The sequence below is a fragment of the Octopus sinensis genome, linkage group LG15 (assembly GCF_006345805.1).
Source record: "Octopus sinensis linkage group LG15, ASM634580v1, whole genome shotgun sequence".
NCBI classification, from domain to species: domain Eukaryota; kingdom Metazoa; phylum Mollusca; class Cephalopoda; order Octopoda; family Octopodidae; genus Octopus; species Octopus sinensis.
This window is the reverse complement of record NC_043011.1, coordinates 53,028,138-53,050,163: the sequence shown is the minus strand read 5'-3', so window position 1 is coordinate 53,050,163 and position 22,026 is coordinate 53,028,138. Positions and strand designations below refer to the sequence as shown.

The window sequence follows — 22,026 nt, the reverse complement described above, 5'->3', positions numbered from 1 at the left end:
CAACTTGAGAGACTGGGTAGAGTTGAGGGCTGGATAAGTGGCTACAGGTAACCAATGATACATATGACTTTTGGGAGATGTGCGGAGAGTAGGGAATGACTGGCAATGCAGAAAAAGAAGGGTGATGGTACAGTAGATGTGAAGGATGAGAGAAAGTGGGTGGAGAGGTTTGTATTAAGAATGAAGAAATGAAAAACAGGTGAAATGGTTCTTGGGTCATAAGGAGGATAAGTGGTATCAGGGTAAAGCTAGTGAATTATGCAGTTGTGCTCATATTTAATTACAGCAGCAGCAGAGGTGATGAGAAAAATTGGATGCAAGGGTGAAAGGGAGCATCTTGCATATATAAGGAAAGAGAGAGAGGGGATGGAGACGCTGTGCTTTCACAATCTCAGTTTTGCTGAGGTAGACAGGTTTTATCAATGCCAGAAGAATTCCCTCAGCAGCACTTGGAGAACCAGGACAGAGGTCTTCTATTCAGTGTTCTAAAAACTCTACAAACATGCCATCCACTTACAGTATAAGGAGTAATCATAAATGCTACTGTGCTATCTCATTACTAAAGGAAGTATAGTAGTTTTAAATAAATGAAATTACAGTGAGGAATAGAAGTTCAGGGTAGATTTCAACCACAACACAGGCTTTTTTCTTCTTGATAAAGAGCATGTAGCCCAAAACATCAGTCTTCTTTCCTTAGACCTCAACAGGCTTCTAGAATTTTGTCGTATTACTAGTATGAGTCTAGTAGTGGCCACCACAATTACTCAGTACACCCACTCCTTTGCTATACCTACAACAGACTTAACTACCCGAAATTGCCAGTAAGATCTCTCTATACGAAAATTGTTGTTTAGCCCTAACATGGATGATAGAGATGACCTGTGATTAAAAACATTCCATCCATACAACCATCTTAAGACTACATTGTCCAGTGTGTTCATCTGCTTTAAATCCATTATCTCTTATCTCCTAGGCTTCTCTCACTTGCATCCTTAACCTTTTAGAAGTTAAGCCTGTCATATCTCACTCAGATATTCTACCTGTCTTATGTTCAAACCAGCCAGATCCAGCTTCTCACACCTATCCTACAATGCCGTTCTAAAAATAAGCAATCAAAATCTCAAAGATATGAGATAAAGCAGGATTAATTAAAAACAGTGTAATTAAATGAACATAACATTTGATAGCATTATCTGAATACTGAAAAGAGTTATGACATTTTTCTACCCAACTTCTTAACCTCCATATTCATCATATGTTCAAACAATGCTTTTATTTGCCTACCATAACGATTCCTCAATGCTTGTTTGTTTCTGTTAGTTTACCGCTACTTTGTCATTTATGCACATTACACATGATTTGGACCATTATTTTCATGCTGGTATGTGTTAGATGGGTCATCACAGTCTGAGCCACTTCTTAGATGGAGTTTCTGCCTTCCTGGAGAGGTCAAGGAGTACTTTTTACATGTGCATGTTTCTGACGTGGTTACTACAGCTGGGTATCCTTTCTAAGATCAACTACACTATAATTGTACCAGATACATTTTATCATGGTACCAACACTAGAGAGATTGTCATGGTCTCAACGAGACTACAATCCTCTTGACTCTTTGCTAACTCTCTTCACCATGTTCATCATCATCATCATCCTTTAATGTCTGTTTTCCAGACTAGCATGGGTTGGATGTTTTGACCAGAATTGGCAAGCCAGAGAGTTACACCATGTTTCAGTCTTATTTGGCTTGGTTTCTACAGCTGGATGCCCTTCCTAACACCAACCACTCTACAGTGTGTGCTGTGTACTTTTATTGTGGAACCAACACAGAACTCTTGTTGGCCAATCCTGTTCACCTGGGATGTGACCTTAACACTTCTGCTGTAGAAGACGGGTCTTCTTGAGTACAGCAAGGTGCCAGGTATTTCGGTCATCTGATCTGAAAGATTCAGCATCCTGAGATCGTGCCAAACTTTTAGGGGGAAGAAATGTACTAGGATCAATACAAAAGACTAAATTGTTCAAATTGATGCTCCAGCATGGCTTCATGCTAATGACCAAATCATCATCATTGTTTAACATCTGTTTCTATACTAGCATGGGTTGAAAAGTTTGACAGGAACTGGAGAGCTGTCCTGGCTCCGACTGGCTGTTTTGGCTTGGTTTCTATGGCTGGATGCCCTTCCTAACACCAGCTACTCTAGTGTGCTGGGTGCTTTTTATGCATCCATGCTGACCCACGGTGGCTTCCATAGAGTTTCCACAGCCAAATTTCTCTCAAGGCTTTGGTCAGCACAAGGAGAAGCACAACAAAAAAAACATGAATGCAAAGACATATTTCACCTGATCTCAGACCAACTCCCTCTGATTGCTTCTAAATTTATGAACAGTGTATTATAAAAGGGATAAAATGGGCCTGTTTAGCCCATGGTCATATAAGGCTGTTTGACTACATATGGCAACCCAGCTGTTTTGTGTTATTTTCAGTTACAGTAAATGGTATGATATTGCAGAATCGTTAGTGCACCAGGTAAAATGCTTAGTGGCATATCGTCTGCCTTCGTATTCTGAATTCAAATCCCAATGGGATTCACTTTTCATCCTTTTGGGGTCAATAAAATAACTACCATTTGATTACTATTTTTAAGTAAAGTAATATTTCCCCTAAACCATGCATATTTTTGCAGAATACTGGGAGTGAATTACACTGCTTGTATGGCAGAACGCTCATCTACAACTATCGTACCATGTCGAGATAAGGAAACACAAACCTACACATACACATGTGCCTATGCAACTGGTTTCTTTTAGTCTCTGTCTACCAAATCTACTTATAGGGCTTTGGTCAACCCGGGGCTATTGTAGAAACCACCTTATCTTTGGTACCACACAGTGGGGCTGAATCTGGGGACCATGTTGAGAAGCAAACTTCTTAGTATGCATCCACACCTGCATTCATTACTTGAGTAATAATTTTAATTGACTTTTGATTACCTAATTACTCATTTATTAGGCTTAGTCACTGGATTTTGGGCCATGCTGGCATACCGATAGTCAATTGTAATGATCCTAGTCCTCTGCTGGTTCTTGTTGTAAGGTCTTTGGATGTATGAAAAGTTAAGTCAGCCCGGACTGAGTTTATACTCAGGACCCAAGGTGAATTGACCACAAGATATTTTAGTCACCATGCTACCAATTCTGCCATTTACTATCCTATACTAGCAACAGATTTTATATGGTGTAGCTGTGTGGTTTGCTTCCTAACTACATGGTTTCAAGTTCAGTCCTACTTTATGGCATGTTGGGTAAGTGTCTTCAAATAAAGCCTCAAGCCAAGCAAAGCCTTGTGAGTGAATTTGGTAGGTGGAAACTGAAAGAAGCTTATCATGTATGTGTGTGTGTGTCTTGTCTTGACATTGCGTGATAGTCATAAATGAATGTCATTCATTTGCAATATTCTGTGGAAAGATGTCTGGCTCCGAGGGGCAATATTACCTTGCTTGGAAACATGAAGCATTGTAAGAGAAAGGGCATCCTGATTTAGAAATCTGCTTAAAACAAAATGGACATTAAAGCAATGATGATGATAACAGAAATGTGTTTATTTATGTTGCCAAATTACTGGACCAGGTGATGAAAGTTACAGAATGGGTCATGGCTCATTTAATTAGGAAGAGAGTTAGCCTAGATGAGATGCAGTCTGGTTTTGTGCCAGGGAGAAGTACTACTGCTGCTATCTTCTTAGTGAAGTTCTGCAAGAGATTTAGCCAAAAATAAACCTTTGTATTTGGCTTTTGTTGACATGGAGAAAGCCCTTTGAGTGGGTTCCCCACTCCCTTATCTGGTGGGCAATGCAGAAGCTAGGGATAAATGAATGGTTAGGGATGCTATCAGTAAGGTGAAAGTTGGCAAGGAATTTAGAGTACAGGTAGGAGTGCCATGTTAAAAGCACCCAGTACATTCTGTAAATGTGGTTGGCATTAGGAAGGGTATCCATACCAAAACGTAATTGGAGCCTGGCCAGCTCCTGTCGAACCCATGCCAGCATGGAGAATAGATGTTCTATGATGATATGTTAGTCAGATTCTTATATAATCAGGTAGCTGCAACTGGGTTAATACAGCTGTAGTGTTCTTCCAGTAATTGTAGACTTCAATACTGGTTTATGTTGTAATAAACAGTTGCAGCAATGATATATGCATGAATTCAGAAGACATTGATTACTGATGAAGTATAATTACAAATCCATTTTTAAAATATGCATAATTTTTTTTTCATCAGATTTTCATGTAGATTATATATTTTTTTTCACTCTGATTTAGAAATCGTTTCCAACTTGGAGTTACTGATTAGAAAGTCGTTAAATTTTAATGAGCTAGAACCGAGACTAATGCACTGATGGGTATTGTTTTAATATTGTAAACTAATTTAACTTTGATCTGCAAAGCTGTCCTTTCTACACATTGTTTTTCTATGTTAAAATATTGATTTTTCTTGTTTACTGGAGTATGTTTTTAAAAGGAGTATCTTCTAGGTTTGGCTTTAAGGAAATTAGTAGTGTGAGATATTGATCATGGATATATTTGGTAGTTACTTCTTTTTGTTGGAATGTAGGCACTGTCTAATCTGTAAATGCAGTGTTGACTTGTTTGGAGTAAACAAAAGTAATAAATGATTGAAATGTTTGTGTGTGTGTGTGTGTGTGTGTATATATATATATATATATATCATCATCGTTTAACGTGCACTTTCCATGCTAGCATGGGTTGGACGATTTGACTGAGGTCTGGTGAACCAGATGGCTGCGCCAGGCTCCAATCTGATCTGACAGAATTTCTACAGCTGGATGCCCTTCCTAACGCCAACTACTCCGAGAGTGTCGTGGGTGCTTTAAATGCTTAAGACTGTTTTGTGTTGCCAGTTGGTAATTCATCATCATCATCATCATCGTTTAGCGTCCGCTTTCCATGCTAGCATGGGTTGGATGGTTCAACTGGAGTCTGGGAAGCCAGAAGGCTGCACCAGGCCCAGTCTGATCTGACAGAATTTCTACAGCTGGATGCCCTTCCTAACGCCAACTACTCCGAGAGTGTCGTTTCTACAGCTGGATGCCCTTCCTAATGCCAACCACTCCATGGGTGTCATGGGTGCTTTTACGTGCCACCGGCACAAAGGCCAGTCAGGCGGTACTGGCAACAGCCATGCTCAAATTGTGCTTGTTATGTGCCACCTGCACAGAAACCAGTCCAGCAGCACTGACAATGACCTCACTTGAATGTTTTTTCACATGTCACCAGCACAAGTGCCAGTACGGCGATGCAGGTAACGATCATGCTCAAATGGTGTTTTTTATACATGCCACTGGCACAGAAGCCAGTTTTGTTGCTCTGGCAACGATCACGCTCGGATGGTGCTCTTAGCGCTCCACTAGCACAGATGCCAGTCATCGAATTAGATTTCGATTTCACGTATAGATGAGTATGTGTGTATTTTGAAAATACTTCATGGCATGACAGCTGTAACCTGCATAGTTACAAGCTGCCCTTTGGCAAGGCATAGCAAAGTCATGGGATTGCAGCATAGCAGATTGTGAAGAAGTAGTGGAAGAGCTCAACTGAGTCGATGGTGCTTCTTGCATTGATGCTGAACAGAGAAATCCTAGAAGACCAATGGTCAAGATTAGCAAGCTCTATCAAAAGAGTAACTTCAACACATCCATAGGGTGGCATCCATGGTTGTGTAATCAGCTAATGAAAGATTCTCCATTACTCAAACTCCCAGTTCAAATTCCTAATAATGGAATTGGATGGCGACAAAGAGTCATGGGAATCCATGAAAGCAGTGAGAACATATATGAATGAGAAATTAAGATTGAACAGGTTTATAAGTTGTTCCCTTGTGATCTGTTCTAGTTAAGCATCCCAATGCACTTGGAACACCCAATGATGCATTGGGTTCCAATCAACCATGATGCTGAAATGTAAATAGGAACTAATGATATAAATTTCTGTTTATCTTATTCTTACCTACATTTACTCTGTACTTCATAACTAGTAATAACTATTTAGTATAGAAGTTACTTTACTATTCTGGAAGCAGACTGGAACATAGTGATATTCTATGTAGAGCTCCAAACATAACAGCAGTGGTTGTATATCTATTTGTACACACAAGATACAGTGTGTGTGTGTGCAGCCATGGTTTTGAGGTTTCTTAACTTCACAGTCATGTGGTCTTGAGTTCAATTCTACTGTGTGGCACCTTGGACAAGTGCCTTCTACTATAGTCCTAGGCTAACTAAAGCCTTTTGAGTGGATTTGGTAGACGGAAACTGAAAGAAGTCCATTGTATAGGTATAAGTGTGTGTCTGTGTGTCCCCTCCTCCCATCACCGCTTGACAATGGGTGTTGGTGCGTTTACATCCCCATAACTTAGTGATTTAGCAAGAGATTGATTTAATAAGTACTAGGCCCAAAAGATAAGTCTTGGGGGTCGATTTGTTTGACTAAAATCCTTTAATGCAGTCAAATGACTGAACACAAATAAAAGAATATATGTTTGTGTGTACTGTTGTCTAGACATCACATGATGGTTGTAAAAAATTATATTTGACCCATGCAAGCCTGGAAATGTAGATGTTAAAAATGCTAATGATATACAAAGATATGTGTATATACATACACACACACACACACATCATCATCATCATCGTTTAACATCCGTTCTCCATGCTAGCATGGGTTGGACGGTTCAACTGGGGATCTGGGAAGCCAGAAGGCTGCACTAGGCTCTCGTCTTATCTGGCAGTGTTTCTACAGCTGGATGCCCTTCCTAACGCCAACCACTCCGTGAGTGTAGTGGGTGCTTTTTACGTGCCACCTGCACAGGTGCCAGGCGAGGCTGGCAACGGCCACGGTCGGATTGGTGCATTTTACGTGCCACCGGCACGGAAGCCAGTCGAGGCGGCGCTGGCATCGGCCACGATTTAGATGGTGATTTTTACATAGGGTCATCCCATAAATAATGCAGTTTTTTCACTTGCATGAACTAAGTCAGAGGGGGACAGGATAAACTACCTGCATCAACCTTGCTATAAAAGAAGGTGGTAATTTTCCCTTTTTTCTTATTCTTAGTGCAAGTTTAGAAGAGTGCAGTTCAATTTTAAGTTATTTTTTCAAAAGCTATAATGGAAGTGACAAAGGAGCATATTTGGCATATTTTGCTTTATGAGTTCAACAAAGGCAACAACACAATGGGTAGTGTAAGGAATATAGATGCAGTATATGGGGGTTGGACAGTAAGTGTAAGCCAGTGTCAATGGTGGTTCCAGATATTCGAAACTGGGGAGAGAATATTAGTTACTGTGACAGCTTTGACCATAGCAAGATTTGAACTCAGAATGAAGATGGATGTAAATAAATACTTAGTGTGGCTGTGTGGTATGAAGTTTGCTTCTCAACCACATGGTTCTGGGTTCAATCTCACTGCATGGCACATTGGGCAAGTGTCTTCTACATAGCCTCAAGCTGACCAAAGCCTTTTGAGTGGATTTGGCAGATGGTAACTGAAACAAGCTTTTGTCCTCCCCACCACCACTTGGCCACTGGTGTTAGTGTTTCACTCATTTGACTGCGGCCATGCTGGGGCACTGCCGTGAAGAATTTTTACCAAATATTTAGTTTGGTCAGTATAAGCAATGTATTTATAGTAAGAGCCTGACTGTTTAGATGCTTTTGGAGTTGTTGAAAAGAAAGGATTGGGGCTGTATAGTAAGTAGTTTGGTTCCCAGCCACATGGTCCCAGGTTCAGTCCCATTGTAAGGCACTTGGGACAAGTGTCTTCTACTCTAGTCTCAGCAGTTCAGCAAAAGAGACTGATAGAATAAGTACCAGGCTTTAAAAAAACACAAGTATTGGGGGTCGATTAGTTTGACTAAGATTCCTCGAGGCGGTGCCCCAGCATGGCCACAGTCTAATGATTGCAGCCAGCGAAAGATGAAGTAAATTTTTCTAAACTTGGTGTTTATATGTAGCTGTTGCCATGGGGACAGCTGTGGAACTTGAAGATAATGGTAGTGGTGGTGGTGGTGGCAGCGGCGGCGGTCAGTGTTAATTTTTGAAGTGTGGTATTATCTAACTCTGTCTGTGTGTCCCCCATCTCGCCCCACCCCGCCATATCTTGTGTGTTGTTTACAACTGCATCCTCCCATTCGTACTGGCTGAACTTCCATCATTTCCATTAATGTTGTCCCCCCCCTCCCCACTCCCCTCCTGGCTTACATGTCCCTAACTTGATAGACTTAGTTCATTTAATAGGAAAACTAGCAGTATGGAGAGTTGCTATGTCTGATGATGATGATGATGATAATGATGGTGGTGGTAGGTTGGGAGAAAGATAGCGACAGCAGCTGTTTGGTTGGAGCTTCTCCCAGTTGGCTACTATTCCGTATCCTCTGTATTTTCCTCCAGTGTATACATACTATAAACAAATGCACTGTATATATACACACATGCACACACACACTCACAGTTCTCATGGAGATGATGCTTCAAGTAAAAATCACTTTATATGTGAGATACTCTCTCTTTTACTTGCTTCAGTCATTTGACTGCGGCCATGCTGGAGCACCGCCTTTAGTCGAGCAAATCGACCCCAGGACCTATTCTTTGTAAGCCTAGTACTTATTTTATTGATCTTCTTTGTTGAACTGCTAAGTTATGGGAACGTAAACACACCAACATCAGTTGTCAAGCGATGGTGGGGGGACATACACACACACACACACACACACGAAAGGCTTCTTTCAAAGCCTTGTAAGTGGATTTGGTAGACGGAAACTGAAAGAAGCCTGTCTTGTGTGTCTGTGTTTGTCCCCCCACCATCGCTTGACAACTGATGTTGGTGTGTTTACGTTCCCGTAACTTAGCGGTTCGACAAAGAAGAGCGATAAAATAAGTACTAGGCTTACAGAGAATAAGTCCTGGGATCGATTTGTTCAACTAAAGGTGGTGCTCCAGCATGGCCGCAGTCAAATGGCTGAAACAAGTAAAAGAATAAATTAATCTTGCATTATTTTGTAGCTTTGAAATTTTGATGATGGGATTGTATATTTTATAATGGCATTGAAGGGCAGGTGTAATAGGCTAGATCTGGCTAGCTTGAACTTAAAATGGGTAGCATATTATGGTCAGTTTAAATGATAAAGGGTTAAAGAATCCTAGATGCGGGTGGAATTATAATAGAAGAGTAATCTTTTACTTGTTTCAGTCATTTGACTGTGGCCATGCTGGAGCACTGCCTTTAGTCGAGCAAATCGACCCCAGGACTTATTCTTTGTAAACCTAGTACTTATTTTATCGATCTTTTTTGCCGAACCGCTAAGTTACGGGGACATAAACACACCAGCATCAGTTGTCAAGCAATGTTGGGGGGACAAACACAAACATACTCACACATACATACATACATACATATATATATATATATATATATATATATGTGTGTGTATATATATATATATATATATACATATATACGACGGGCTTCTTTCAGTTTCCGTCTGCCAAATCCACTCACAAGGCTTTGGTCAGCCTGAGGCTATAGTAGAAGACACTAGTCCAAGGTGACATGCAGTGGGACTGAACCCAGAATCATGTGGTTCGTAAGCAAGCTACTTACGATTCAGCCACTCCTACGCCTAGCTACTTACCACACAACCACTCCTACGCCTAATGTTTCCATAGAAACATATGAGAAGTTCCATCCTCCCCCTCCAGATATGGTAGTTTTACTTGGTTTTCTTTCAAAAATCAGTTCCTTTTCATTTCATTTATGTCTATCTGTTAATGACTCTTCTCTCTCCGTTACCATTTTTTACTCTTGCATATTTTGTGATCACCGATGTAAGTTTTTTTCTTGATAGGATGGTGGTTGTTAATTTCTGTTTTATTCTATTTCAGCCTGTCTCAAAGAGTTCTGCAACTAATCTAAATGATATTTACCATTATTGGAAAACGTAAGTATTCTAATGTCATTCTTTATTACTATGATCTGTGTTGGGATCAGGGCTGTGGAATTGCTATACAAAACCTCTGTTTGGAATTGGCCTAATCATATAATTATTATATTGATTGAGAGCATCTGATGTAAATGGCTGGTTTGAGTCAACAGGGTGTGGCTGTGCAGATAGACGACAGGGTAACGCCTTTAATAGGAGCAGTTGGGAAGGTGAAAGGCGTGGGATAAAGTGTAGTGTCTGTATTACCCCAAGAAACTCGGGGGAGGTTTTGAAATTTTTTTTTTTAATCCAAACTTTTGAACCTTTAAACTTTAAAAGTAATGGGTAGGGTCGTTACCAACCTGGCTGAAACCGGCTCTGGTTCTGAATACAAATGTCTTGTTTTCATAAGTTTTCGATTAAAATCTTCCACCAAACCTTAGTCACAATTTATGTTCCTAACACTAGCTTAATGATAACTAAATTATTTTACTAAATTCTTTGTTATATTTAAAGTAATTGAAAGAAACACAGAGCATCTCAAAATAAATGCAGTAACGAAAGTGTTAAAAAAGGATTTCGAAGGACCTCCTCAGAGTTCCTGTACTCTATTAAAACCTTGCCCCTCCATACAGCTTCAGCTTATCATTTTTCCATTTTTTCGCCATCTTTAGCTTTTTGTCTCTCCATCGCTAATTTCTCAATTGTCAATTTCTTCTACCTGTTCATTCCTTCTACCACCTTGCAAGTACCTTAAACTCATACTAACATTTCTTAGCTTACCGTCCGTTCCTTTCTGACTCTGCTCTTTACCCCCCCCCCCTTTCACCTTCCCAGCCTCTCCTACTAATGGTAGCGAGCTGGCAGAATCGTTAGCACGCCGGGCGAAATGCGTAGCCATATTTCGTCTGCCGTTACGTTCTGAGTTCAAATTCTGCCGAAGTCGACTTTGCCTTTCATCCTTTTGGGGTCGATAAATTAAGTACCAGTTACGCACTGGGGTCGATGTAATTGACTTAATCCATTTGTCTGTCCTTGTTTGCCCCCTCTGTGTTTAACCCCTTGTGGGTTAGTAAAGAAATAGGTATTACCCTGTTTATCTTCACTAATCCCCTTTAATCTTTGTAGACCTGTTTCTTAGCTTTAATGATTTTTACCTATAGTACTATTTTACCAGTATAGTGTCTTCCATCTTGGAGCATTGCGCCATTCACTGATCTGGTCTATTGCTTACAGTAGGTTGTTGTCTTGTCATAATTCGCACTTGGCCTCTCTTAAAAGCCTCTACCTTCTCTTCCCTCTTGTTGTATACATGAACTAATACTTCTGAAACCACATTTTATGAAGGTGTCTTTCAGCTTCCACAGATACTTTCGCCTGATTGTTCTGAGGCCATACATTACACTGCTGTATGCTATTCTGTGATGATATTGGTGTTAGAGAGAAGCGAGGACATTGTTAATACGAAATACAAAACTATTAGTACAAGTAAACTCCTCTTCCAATAAAAATACAAAGAGATCCAAAAGTATGTGGTGGGGCAGTTAGTTGTGTGTATGGTTGACAAGATGAAAGACATTAAGGATTGATTACTGGAAAAAAAAACCCACTTAACCTGTGGCAGTTGATGTGACTTTATTGTATATGCTATATTGAATTTTAAGCATTGTAGTTTATCTGTTATATAAATGTTCTATAATGAATTGTCTATTGTTGTAACATTATGAATGAGTTGCATTATAACAAAACTATATATGTATATATATATATATAATAAAACTATCAGAAAAAAGCACACTCTAAAGAAATACGTACATACATACATATATATATATATATATATATATATATATATATATATATATATATTTAAATTTCTATGCTTCTTTTTGGCATCAATTGGGATAAACTGTGTTATGGCCTATTCTAACTTTACATAGAGATGTATGCAGTACTGAGAACAATACTATTAATATCTATCACTCCACACTATGTAAAGTTAGAATAGGTCATAGCAACACTCTTTATCCTGATTGATGCCAAAAAGAAGCATAGAAATTTAAATATATCATCATCATCATCATCATCGTTTAACGTCCGTTCTCCATGCTAGCATGGGTTGGACAGTTCAACCGGGGATCTGGGAAGCCAGAAGGCTGCACCAGGCTCCGGTCTTATCTGGCAATGTTTCTACAGCTGGATGCCCTTCCTAATGCCACCCACTCCGTGAGTGTAGTGGGTGCATTTTACGTGCCACCTGCACGGAAGCCAGTCGAGGCGGCACTGGCTTCGGCCACAATTCGGATGGTGCTTTTTATGTGCCACATATATGTATTTCTTTAGACTGTGCTTCTTTTCTGATATATGTTTATTTTATATAGCCTGGTGCAGCCATCTGGTTCACCAGTCCTCAGTGAAATCGTCCAACCCATGCTAGCATGGAAAGCAGACGTTAAACGATGATGATGATGATGATGATATATATATATAGTTTTGTTGTAATGCAACATATTTATTTTTGTACTGCTTTCCTATGCAAGTTACCTGCTCTGCACCTTGCATCATTCAAGTATCCTGCATTTCAGAATATCCTAACCCCACAATACAAACTTCACAGAATTCTACTGTAAATACTTGGAACACTTAAATTTCTATACAATTTTAAATATAATCAAAATAAACAAGGATATTCAGAGGTAATGCAGTACGATCGTTTCATGCAACTCCATTTAATCGAACAATGCAACCATTACATCAATTTTAAATGCAGAGCAATCCTCAGTTGCACAAAGACTTAGAATTTAATTAAATTTATAATATTTAAGTATAGTACTACATGATAATATTTCCCCTGTTTCATTATCAATGGTCTGTTAGTGTCCGGCCCCTTTAATTGTCAGCTAACATCCTGATATAAGTTTTCCTCTACCAAATCTCATGATATTGCTTCTAATAAATCTTGATTGTTTTTTATAACTATACCCACTATGATTTCTGTCGACTCCCTCAGCCTTACCCCTAACAGACACTGTCCCTGTTCTCTTGGGCCTTAGATATACAAGGATTTGATAAAACTAGTCTATAAATTAAAACTGACCCCATAAAACAGTGACAAGCAAAATCTGTAACAAGTCTTTTTTCCTGATACCTTAGTAGCTTCTAAGCTGAAGTGAAGGCAGCATGTTCTTTGTCTATCTCCTTAACTTCTTGGAGATTTCAGGTAAAATTATACTGTGTCCATCTGTTTTAATTTAATTAAATTCTGTCTTTGTGCAGCTGAGGATTGCTTTGCATTTAAACTGATGTAATGGTTGCATTGTTCAATTAAGTGGAGTTGCGTGAAATGATCGTACTGCATTACCTCTGGATATCCTTGTTGCTTATTTTGATTTTAATCACCTTATTTTGAAACTGTTTGGATAATACCGCACTAAATTCTGGTGCCTCAACCTAAGTACTATATTCATCTGAATCTAAATTTTTGCAGTTTTAAATATATCTAGATTTTTAAATGTACAACAGGAGAGATATAATACATGGACTGTTATTTCTGCTTGGTTAAGGTGTCCAACACCTCAACCAACCAGAGGATCTTTGAATTTAAGGCTTCTTATATTCCAATATTTAAAAAAAAAACTTGTATAAATAGGGTTAACACAATTCAATGAAGTCATTGTGATGATGAATAAATGGGGTGTTCTTTAGTATGAGTGAAATAAATTACTCTAAAGATCTAGTTTTTGATAGTTCGATAATCCTTTAGCAAAAGCCTGACAGTTTGGGGCAGGAGCTAGTCGATTATGTTGACCCCAGTACTTGACTGGTATTTATTTCATTGACCTCTGTGGAATTTGAACTCAGAATGTAGAGATGGATGAAATGCTGCTAAGCATTTTGCCCAGTGTGCCAACAATTCTGCCAGTTCACTGCTTTTGATAGCCCAATAATGATTCAAACTTTAGCTACACTATGGCTTCTATTTTTAAGCATTTTTTCATTAATACACACACATCTTAGGTGTACTTTCATTTAAAGGGTTATCACCATCGTCTAATGTCCTCCTTCCATGCTGGCATGGGTTGGACGGTTTGACAGGAGCTGGCCAGGCACTGGACTTCTGAGTGTGTTTTGGCATGGTTTTTACGGCCAGATGCTCTTCCTAACACCAACCATTCTGCAGAGTGGGCCGAGTGTTTTTTTTATGTGGCACCAGCACAGGCGAGGTCACCAAGTAACTTGCAAGACAAGGATCCTTTGACAGGGGTTGGGGCGTTGGAGGAGGGGACTTTGTGTCAGATGATGAAAAGTTGCAGTAAGACAAAGAGACAGAAACAGATATCTTGTACGCGAGGTGCATGGTTACCTGGCCAGAGAGAGAGAGAGGAGGGGAAAGAAAGAAAGAGAGAGATGAAATGACGACAGAAACAGGTATGCTGCTGTAAATGAGATATATGGTTTAGAAAGATAATTTGAAAATTTACTTATATTTTGACCTTTAAACAGTTTGACTAGCCATGCCTGACCCAAGTACCTGTTTCATGTCCAGACCAGCCAGATCTGGCCTCTCACACTTACCCTATAATGTCAGTCTAAAAGTAAACAATCATATCATTGAAATCTCAAAGCTACGAGATGATGCATGATTCATTAAAAAAATAGTGTGAATCACATTTGAGAGAGTAACCTGAATATTAAAGGGTTAAAATTCCCTGACTAATTGTTACATACAATAGCCATTTCATGTAGCAGGGAATCATGGTCGAAGTTCTGTAGATTCCAAATTTGCATCTACAGAAAACTATGTGAAACTTCACAATAAAATTGTTTTCAAAAATAAATGACTGTAGTTTATTTGTGCCAACTTGTGTACAAATGTTAACACTAGCTGCCTTTTCCTAAAAAATTTCTAATTAAAATGCTATGTTCCAATTAAAATAATTGTGAATTTATATTGGTTTCATAAAACAACTGTAACTTATTTATTTTTTTTTTTCAACATTTTTTATTTATTTTTATTGAAGTAATGTTCAAAATCTTAACTTGAAAGATTCTTACATAAATCTTTTATGAAATTTTTGTCTCGAAACTAGACTAATTAGCAGTAAAATCAATGAAATAGACGTAAATTAATATTTAAATTTTGTTTAAATATCACCGTATGAAATGAGCTATTAGCTGAGATTAAATGACAGAATTGTATATACCGGGGACTTCAAAGAAGAATTGTGTGCATTATTGAATTTTCACTTGAACATGAGCACGTGTGTGTGTGTATACATGTGTAGATAGATAGAGAGAGAGGTGTGTGTAGAGAGAGATTTATGTGTATATGTGTGGAAAATAACATTACTGTAATTTATCCAAATGCTTAAATAAAATTTCAAAATTAAATAAATTCATTCTTACCCACATCATTACAATCATTATAATGATGTGTGTAAAAATGAATTTATTTAATTTTGAAGTTTTATTTAAGCATTTGGACAAATTACAGTAATGTTATTTTCCACATACACATAAACAGAATTTTTCTGACTCTGAATTTAAACTACAAGTAATTAAAACAAATGGGAAATGAGGGAAATTTGCAAAGTTTATAAAATTTACGTAGCTTTTGAACATCATTTATTATATTTGTGGTTAAAATGCCCCGATTTTATTTACTTTGTTCAGTTTGTCCTCCTTTTAGTTTTTTTTTGTTTTTTGCATAATGTTTTATTCTCTACAAAGGCATGAGCTTTTGTAGAGAATAAAACACTATTCATGGAACACATGAATTAGAATAACCATAAATATTTGATGAGTTTGGAGTCGTATGGAAGACAGTGTGTCTAGTTTCTAAGGAACTTAGAAGAGTCATCTTGTGATTTGTTTTCATCACTTTCACTGATGCTCCCTCGGATATTTCTGTTGAAAATCTAAGCATCCAGTTCACAGTGCACCATATGGGTTGTTGTTGTTTTTGGTGGTGGTGGTGGTGGTGGTTGTGGTAGAGCAGCAATTTGGCAGAATCTGTAGCACATGGACAAAATGCTTAATAGCATTTTATCCATCTTCACGTCCTGGGTTCAAATTCCGCCGATGTCATCTTTGCTTTTGGGGTTGATGAAATAAATACCAGTTGAGCACTGGGGTAGATGTAATCAATTTTCCCTCTGCCAAAATTTCAGGTCTTGTGCTTATAATAGAAAGGATTATTATTATTATTATTAATAATAAGGTGCTGAGCCAGCAGAATTGTTAGCACACCAAACAAAATGTTTAGCTGCATTTTATGCCTTTACATTCTGGGTTCAAATTCCATTGAGCTTGGCTTTGCCTTTCATCCTTTTGGGGGTCAATATAATTGACTAGTCCCCTCCAAAATTTCAGGCTTTGTGCCTTTGGTAGAAAGGAAAGGGGTGTGTTCCACTGGTCAGGCACTCCAGCTGCTGAATGGGGGGGCTGGGCATGTCATGGTTGCTGTTGCGCTGAGGTTGTGGCATCTCCAGCGTTTTCTTGACGGTGAACAGGTGTGGTCATCGTTTGTCAGGCACACTTTTCCACAGCTCGTCTCTTTGACTGAGCTGCAAACCTGGATTAGGCATAGACTGAGGAGGAACGCTTGGCACCTCGAGTGCCATCAAGTGCTCATAGCCCTCCGCCAGGCAAGCAATGCAGTCGGTGGTTGTTCCACTCAAGTGTTCTATAGAGGGCTAGTGGAGGGAAAGTGTAACAACGTTCTTGGTGAAACTCTGGGTGTTGATGGAGATCAACTAACTAGTCTGTTTCGGAGAACTTTCGGGCCTGGGCCTATGGATAACTTCCAGAAATCTCTTACCTGGCAGTGCTACCAAGGGGCACTGCCTGTTTGAGATAAACTTTACAGGCATGGAAATGCTGTCAACCAGGCCTGCCCAAGGTACATCCAGAAGGATGAAACCGTTCTGCATACCCTAGTCCAGTGCCCAAATATTGCTGATCTGTGGGTTTATGTTGAACATCTGCTGTCATGTGTGGGGCATATCCAGCTATCTGCTGACTCCATTGTGAAGATTGCCCCGCCACCCTCTTTTGGCCAGGAGGAGCAGGTAGTTTATATTTGTCTAGTGGCTGTAGCAGAAGAGGTAGTATGGTGGACCTGTTTGAAAAGGCTAAGGACAAACACTTTCCTCTTTGGGCCAAGCTCTCATCAACTTTTTCAAGTTTTACTTGAAAAGGAAGTTGAGGGTGAAGAGGGAAGTGTTGCTTTGTAGCAAGTTTGTTTGAAGAATGGCCAGTGTGAAAGGACCAATTCTAAGCATGCACCTGTGAAAAAATTAAAAGAGAAGGGCTCTTGCCCTGTTGATCAGGCACCTGTGGCTTTTCTGGGTTTTTCCACGAAGACCTTAAAGTGCCTCCCCTATTAGTAGTTTTAATTTGTTTAATTTTTTATCATTATTTATATTGTTTACACACGGAAAACCCATTGTATCATCCCGTTTTTGTCTTTTATGGCGTTGCATGTCATTCAATGATATTTTATGTGAGCCCTTGTGGCTAATAAAAGAATAAATTATTATTATTATTATTATTATTATTATTATTATTATTATTATTATTATTATCATCATCATCATCATTCAGCAGTAATTTGGAAATCATTCAAATTCAGAGTTACTATTTATTGAATCTGAAGGTTAAATAATTTTAAAATCCATGTTTAGAAATTTAAAAAAATAAAAGTGTAGAAAATTCCATGCTGTAACACCTTGTTTACTGGTTTCAGTCAGTGAACTGCAGCCATACTGGAGCATAGTACTGAACTGTTTTATACGATTATGTTAACTCTAATGCTTTTTGTCTAGTACTTATTTCATAATTCCTGTAGAAAATAAAATACAAAGTGGACATTGGTATGGGGGCTGTGAGTATTCAAAGGAATGGGCAAGTTACCATGGCGATGATTCACAACCAACATGATGGTAATTTGTAGAACACCTTGAAGAAAGAATTGTATTTTTTCAAATTCTGTTTTCTCATTTCTAGTATCATTGTCATATGAACAAGCTTCTTCATTTCCTTCCTTCTTCTGTGAAAAGCTTGTCTAACTATGGGGAAAATATTATCTTTCTTATAAAACAGGTCAGGGTTGGCAACAGAAAGGGCATCCAGCTGTAGGAAATTTATCTAAACAAATTCCATCTGACCTATGCAAACATGGAAAATGGATGTTGAATGATGATGAGGGTTAACTCTTTTGTTAACCATATTTCTGTTGAAATACACTACTTTTTGCTTCAGTTACTTTCTAAAAGTAATGAAGATCTCAGTAAAATAACTTTGTCATTAACCTTTTAGCATTCAGATTATTCTGTCAAACTAAGCCATCTACCCTTATACTTAACCCTTTAGCATTCAGAGTTCTTTGTCAATGTATTGCTTATTTATCCACATTGTTTTTGATTCAATCATACATTATCTTGTGGCTCTGAAATTTCAATGGTGTGTTTTTATATTTTTAGAATGACATTGTTGAGTAGATATGAGAGGTTGGATTTAGACAGTTTTAACATATAAAAAAAGGCAGAATATTTGGGCTGAATTAAATGCCAAAGGGTTAAATCAATAGCTCTCAAACTGACAAATACCAGTATCCCTTCAAAACCTACTGGAGACCATCACCCCTGATCCTATGATACAAAACTTGCAGTTTAAAAATGATCTAAATTAAAATTGTCCATCAAATTTTCTAGATAATTTGCTTCAAGCATCAGCTTAACCCTTTCGCATTTAAACTGGCCATTTCTGGCCCAAATATTCCACCTGTTTTATGTTCAAACCAGCAAGATCCTGCCTTTCACATTGACCCGACAATATTTTTCTAAAAATAAACATCATCATCATCGTTTAACGTCCGCTTTCCATGCTAGCATGGGTTGGACAATTTGACTGAGGACTGGTGAACCAGATGGTTGCGCCAGGCTCCAATCTGATCTGTCAGAGTTTCTACAGCTGGATGCCCTTCCTAACGCCAACCACTCCGAGAGTGTAGTGGGTGCTTTTACGTGCCACCAGCACAAGGGCCAGTCCGGCGGTACTGGCAATGGCCATGCTCGAAAATGGTGTTTTTTACGTATTACCTACACAGGAGTCAGTCCAGCAGCACTGGCAGCTAACTTGCTTGAATGTTTTGTTCACGTGCTACCGCTCAAAGCTATGAGATAATGCAGGATTAAATCAAAATGATTAAACATTACATTTGACAGAATAATCTGAATACTAAAAGGTTAATGACAAAGTTATTTTACTGAGATCTTCATTACTTTTAGAAGTGATGAACAATACTTTCGTTATGAAAACTGACTGCGCTGCTCAGTCGTATGACAGCAAAGCATTCCAAACAATCTGGATTTACTTTCATATTTAAATTAAAATATTATTGTAATAATTACTATGACTATATCAATGATCATATGCAAATGTATAATAAACTTTGTTTGCAACTGCAAGTGTGTGAGGGTGACCTTAGTACATGGTACTTTGAGTCAAGTGCCCTCTACTCCAGTTTCAAACTGATCAGTGAAATTTAATTTAGGAGATGAAAAATGTGTGGAAGCTAGTCTCTCTCTCACTCACATTCACACACACACACACACACACACAAGTGTGTGTTTTTATATCAGTATGGGATGAGAATCAGCACTTTCAAATAGAAATACCTTGTATTGTTCATCAAGTAGAACACAACTCTGCAATCAAGTGGAGGTGGAACTTAATTTTACTTCAATGGTCATGGTGGGAGTTCACATGTGAATTTAAGGTCTATGCAATCAGTAGTTCAGTACTTCAACTTTACCGTTCTGTCTTGTAATCAGCTCTTGCATGAAAATTCATGCTGGTAGGCCATGTCAATTCCTCGTTGTTACACCTAGAGTACAGATGTGTAGTGCACATGTCTCAGGTTTTCATTCTCAACAAATGTATCAGGCAGTGATGTTGCTTCAAGTTTTGCCAAAAGCTTGGTGATACTCCAGCTTAAACCAACCAGAAGACTCAGCAAGCCTTTGGCAATGATACCATCAGCAAAACTCAGAACAAGGAATGGTGCAACCACTTCAAACATGGTCGCACCTTGGTGGAGAGGAAAGCTCACTCAAGCAAGCCATTCACAAGTTGAAACAAGGAGCTGATTGAGATGGTTTGGTGAATAGTCATGGAAGATTGTCATATAACAATCCAGGAAATTGCTCATGAAGTGGGAAAAAATACAGAATGAGTGTATTCCAGGCATAACAGCTGGGGACTGATATGGCCTATTGGTGTAAAAACAGTTGGATACTTTTTGAATTCACCTTCTCTATATTGTCACTGTATTCAACTTCTCTTGGCAGATGAAAGAACATGACAACAGGTTAAAACCACATTCATATTGTATCAACAAATTTCATCCAAATTCATGCGCAGGAGTGGCTGTGTGGTAAGTTGCTTGCTAACCAACCACATGGTTCCGGGTTCAGTCCCACTGCGTGGCATTTTGGGCAAGTGTCTTCTGCTATAGCCCCGGGCCGACCAATGCCTTGTGAGTGTATTTGGTAGACGGAAACTGAAATAAGCCTGTCGTATATATGTATATATATATATATGTTTGTGTGTCTGTGTTTGTCCCCCTAGCATTGCTTGACAACCAATGCTGGTGTTTACGTCCCCGTCACTTAGCGGTTTGGCAAAAGAGACCGATAGAATAAGTACTGGGCTTACAAAGAATAAGTCCCGGGGTCGATTTGCTCGACTAAAGGCGGTGCTCCAGCATGGCCGCAGTCAAATGACTGAAACAAGTAAAAGAATAAAAAGAATAATATTTTTATCCTAGAGTGACTGCATTTCATCAAAGTTAATAGGATTGAGAGATTTGTATAGAGAAATCACTTCAGGACTCTAAAGGAACACACTGATGTATGTTATTTACATTTTCTTTTCTTTTCTTTTCCAGCTCTGCTCCAGGTAACAAACGAAAACTCAGTGCCAATGCAATTGGTTCGGCTTCAAAGAGGGCTAAGAAAGACTCCAGCTCATCAGATTCCAGGTTTGTCTCTTTTATGTACAGTTTTTGGCTTCTACTTTATGGTCTGATCTACAATGACCTCAATCAACTAAAGAATAACTGATTTTGCTAGAGTAATGTAAATTTTCTTGTGTATTTTTCTGGTTTACTGTCCAGTCTTTAATTGATTTTAGGTGTCCTATTCTTTCCTTGGTACATTTCACTTTATTAGATTTATGATTTAGAATTATTAAGACATAAAAATGTGGCTTCAAACTCAACTTAGGGAAATGCGCTGTTGTGATATTATTGCCTTTCCCAGTGACATGTGAATATACACACCACACACAAATCACACAATATTCTTATCATAGGAACTTGTAAATCACCCTACTCTACATTATGCAACTTTGCAGAATGCACATTGGACAGTTGTTTCAATTGGATGACCACAGCAAGCTTTACTTTTTGAATTAAGACATTCCTGGCATCGCTATTTGCAACCCTTAATTTTTTTTTTTTTTTTTTTTTTGCCTTCTAAGTTTTGGAGATCATCTGAATTCAGGGGGACATCCTTGGAGTAAGCTTTAGCTTTTCTCCCAAAGAGGGTTTTTTTTTCCCTTTCTTTCTTTCTTTGACAAATAACCTACTCTCAGACGCCTTCCTACATCTGCTTGGAACCTGAAGATGATCACATTGTTTTTGGGCCCCTCCTGATTTAGTGCCTAGTACAAATACATTAACAATACGCATATATGAAATCAGTATTACCAACTGAGTAAAAGCTCATCATTTGACTCAGCCTATCTACACCACTAATGTACCTGTTATAATTGAGGTTCACAAATAGGGTGCCATCTTCATCCACATGTGGTTGTGCATAGCTAGGTAGAAAATTGATTTACTTCTCTGTGTATGCAGTCGCTAGCAAATTTCCCTTCTACCATTGGATTTTTTAAATTTTATTTTTTTTTTATTTTGGTTTCTTTTATCTCCAAAAGCATCCCTTTCCTACTTACAATCACTGTAG

The 22,026-nt window shown here is 38.5% G+C and overlaps 1 protein-coding gene across 16 annotated transcripts in view; it reads left to right on the top strand.

The window, feature by feature from the left end:
* The window catches only part of LOC115219723 (nucleolar and coiled-body phosphoprotein 1), a 38,962-nt gene that overhangs the window by 4,197 nt on the left and 12,739 nt on the right, over positions 1–22,026 (top strand). For all 16 annotated transcript variants that reach the window (XM_036509747.1, XM_036509750.1, XM_036509744.1 and 13 more), the window contains exons 2-3: positions 9,957–10,012; positions 20,946–21,038. In XM_036509747.1, the coding sequence (XP_036365640.1) occupies positions 9,957–10,012; positions 20,946–21,038 (149 nt within the window). The remainder of the gene's footprint in view (positions 1–9,956; positions 10,013–20,945; positions 21,039–22,026) is intronic.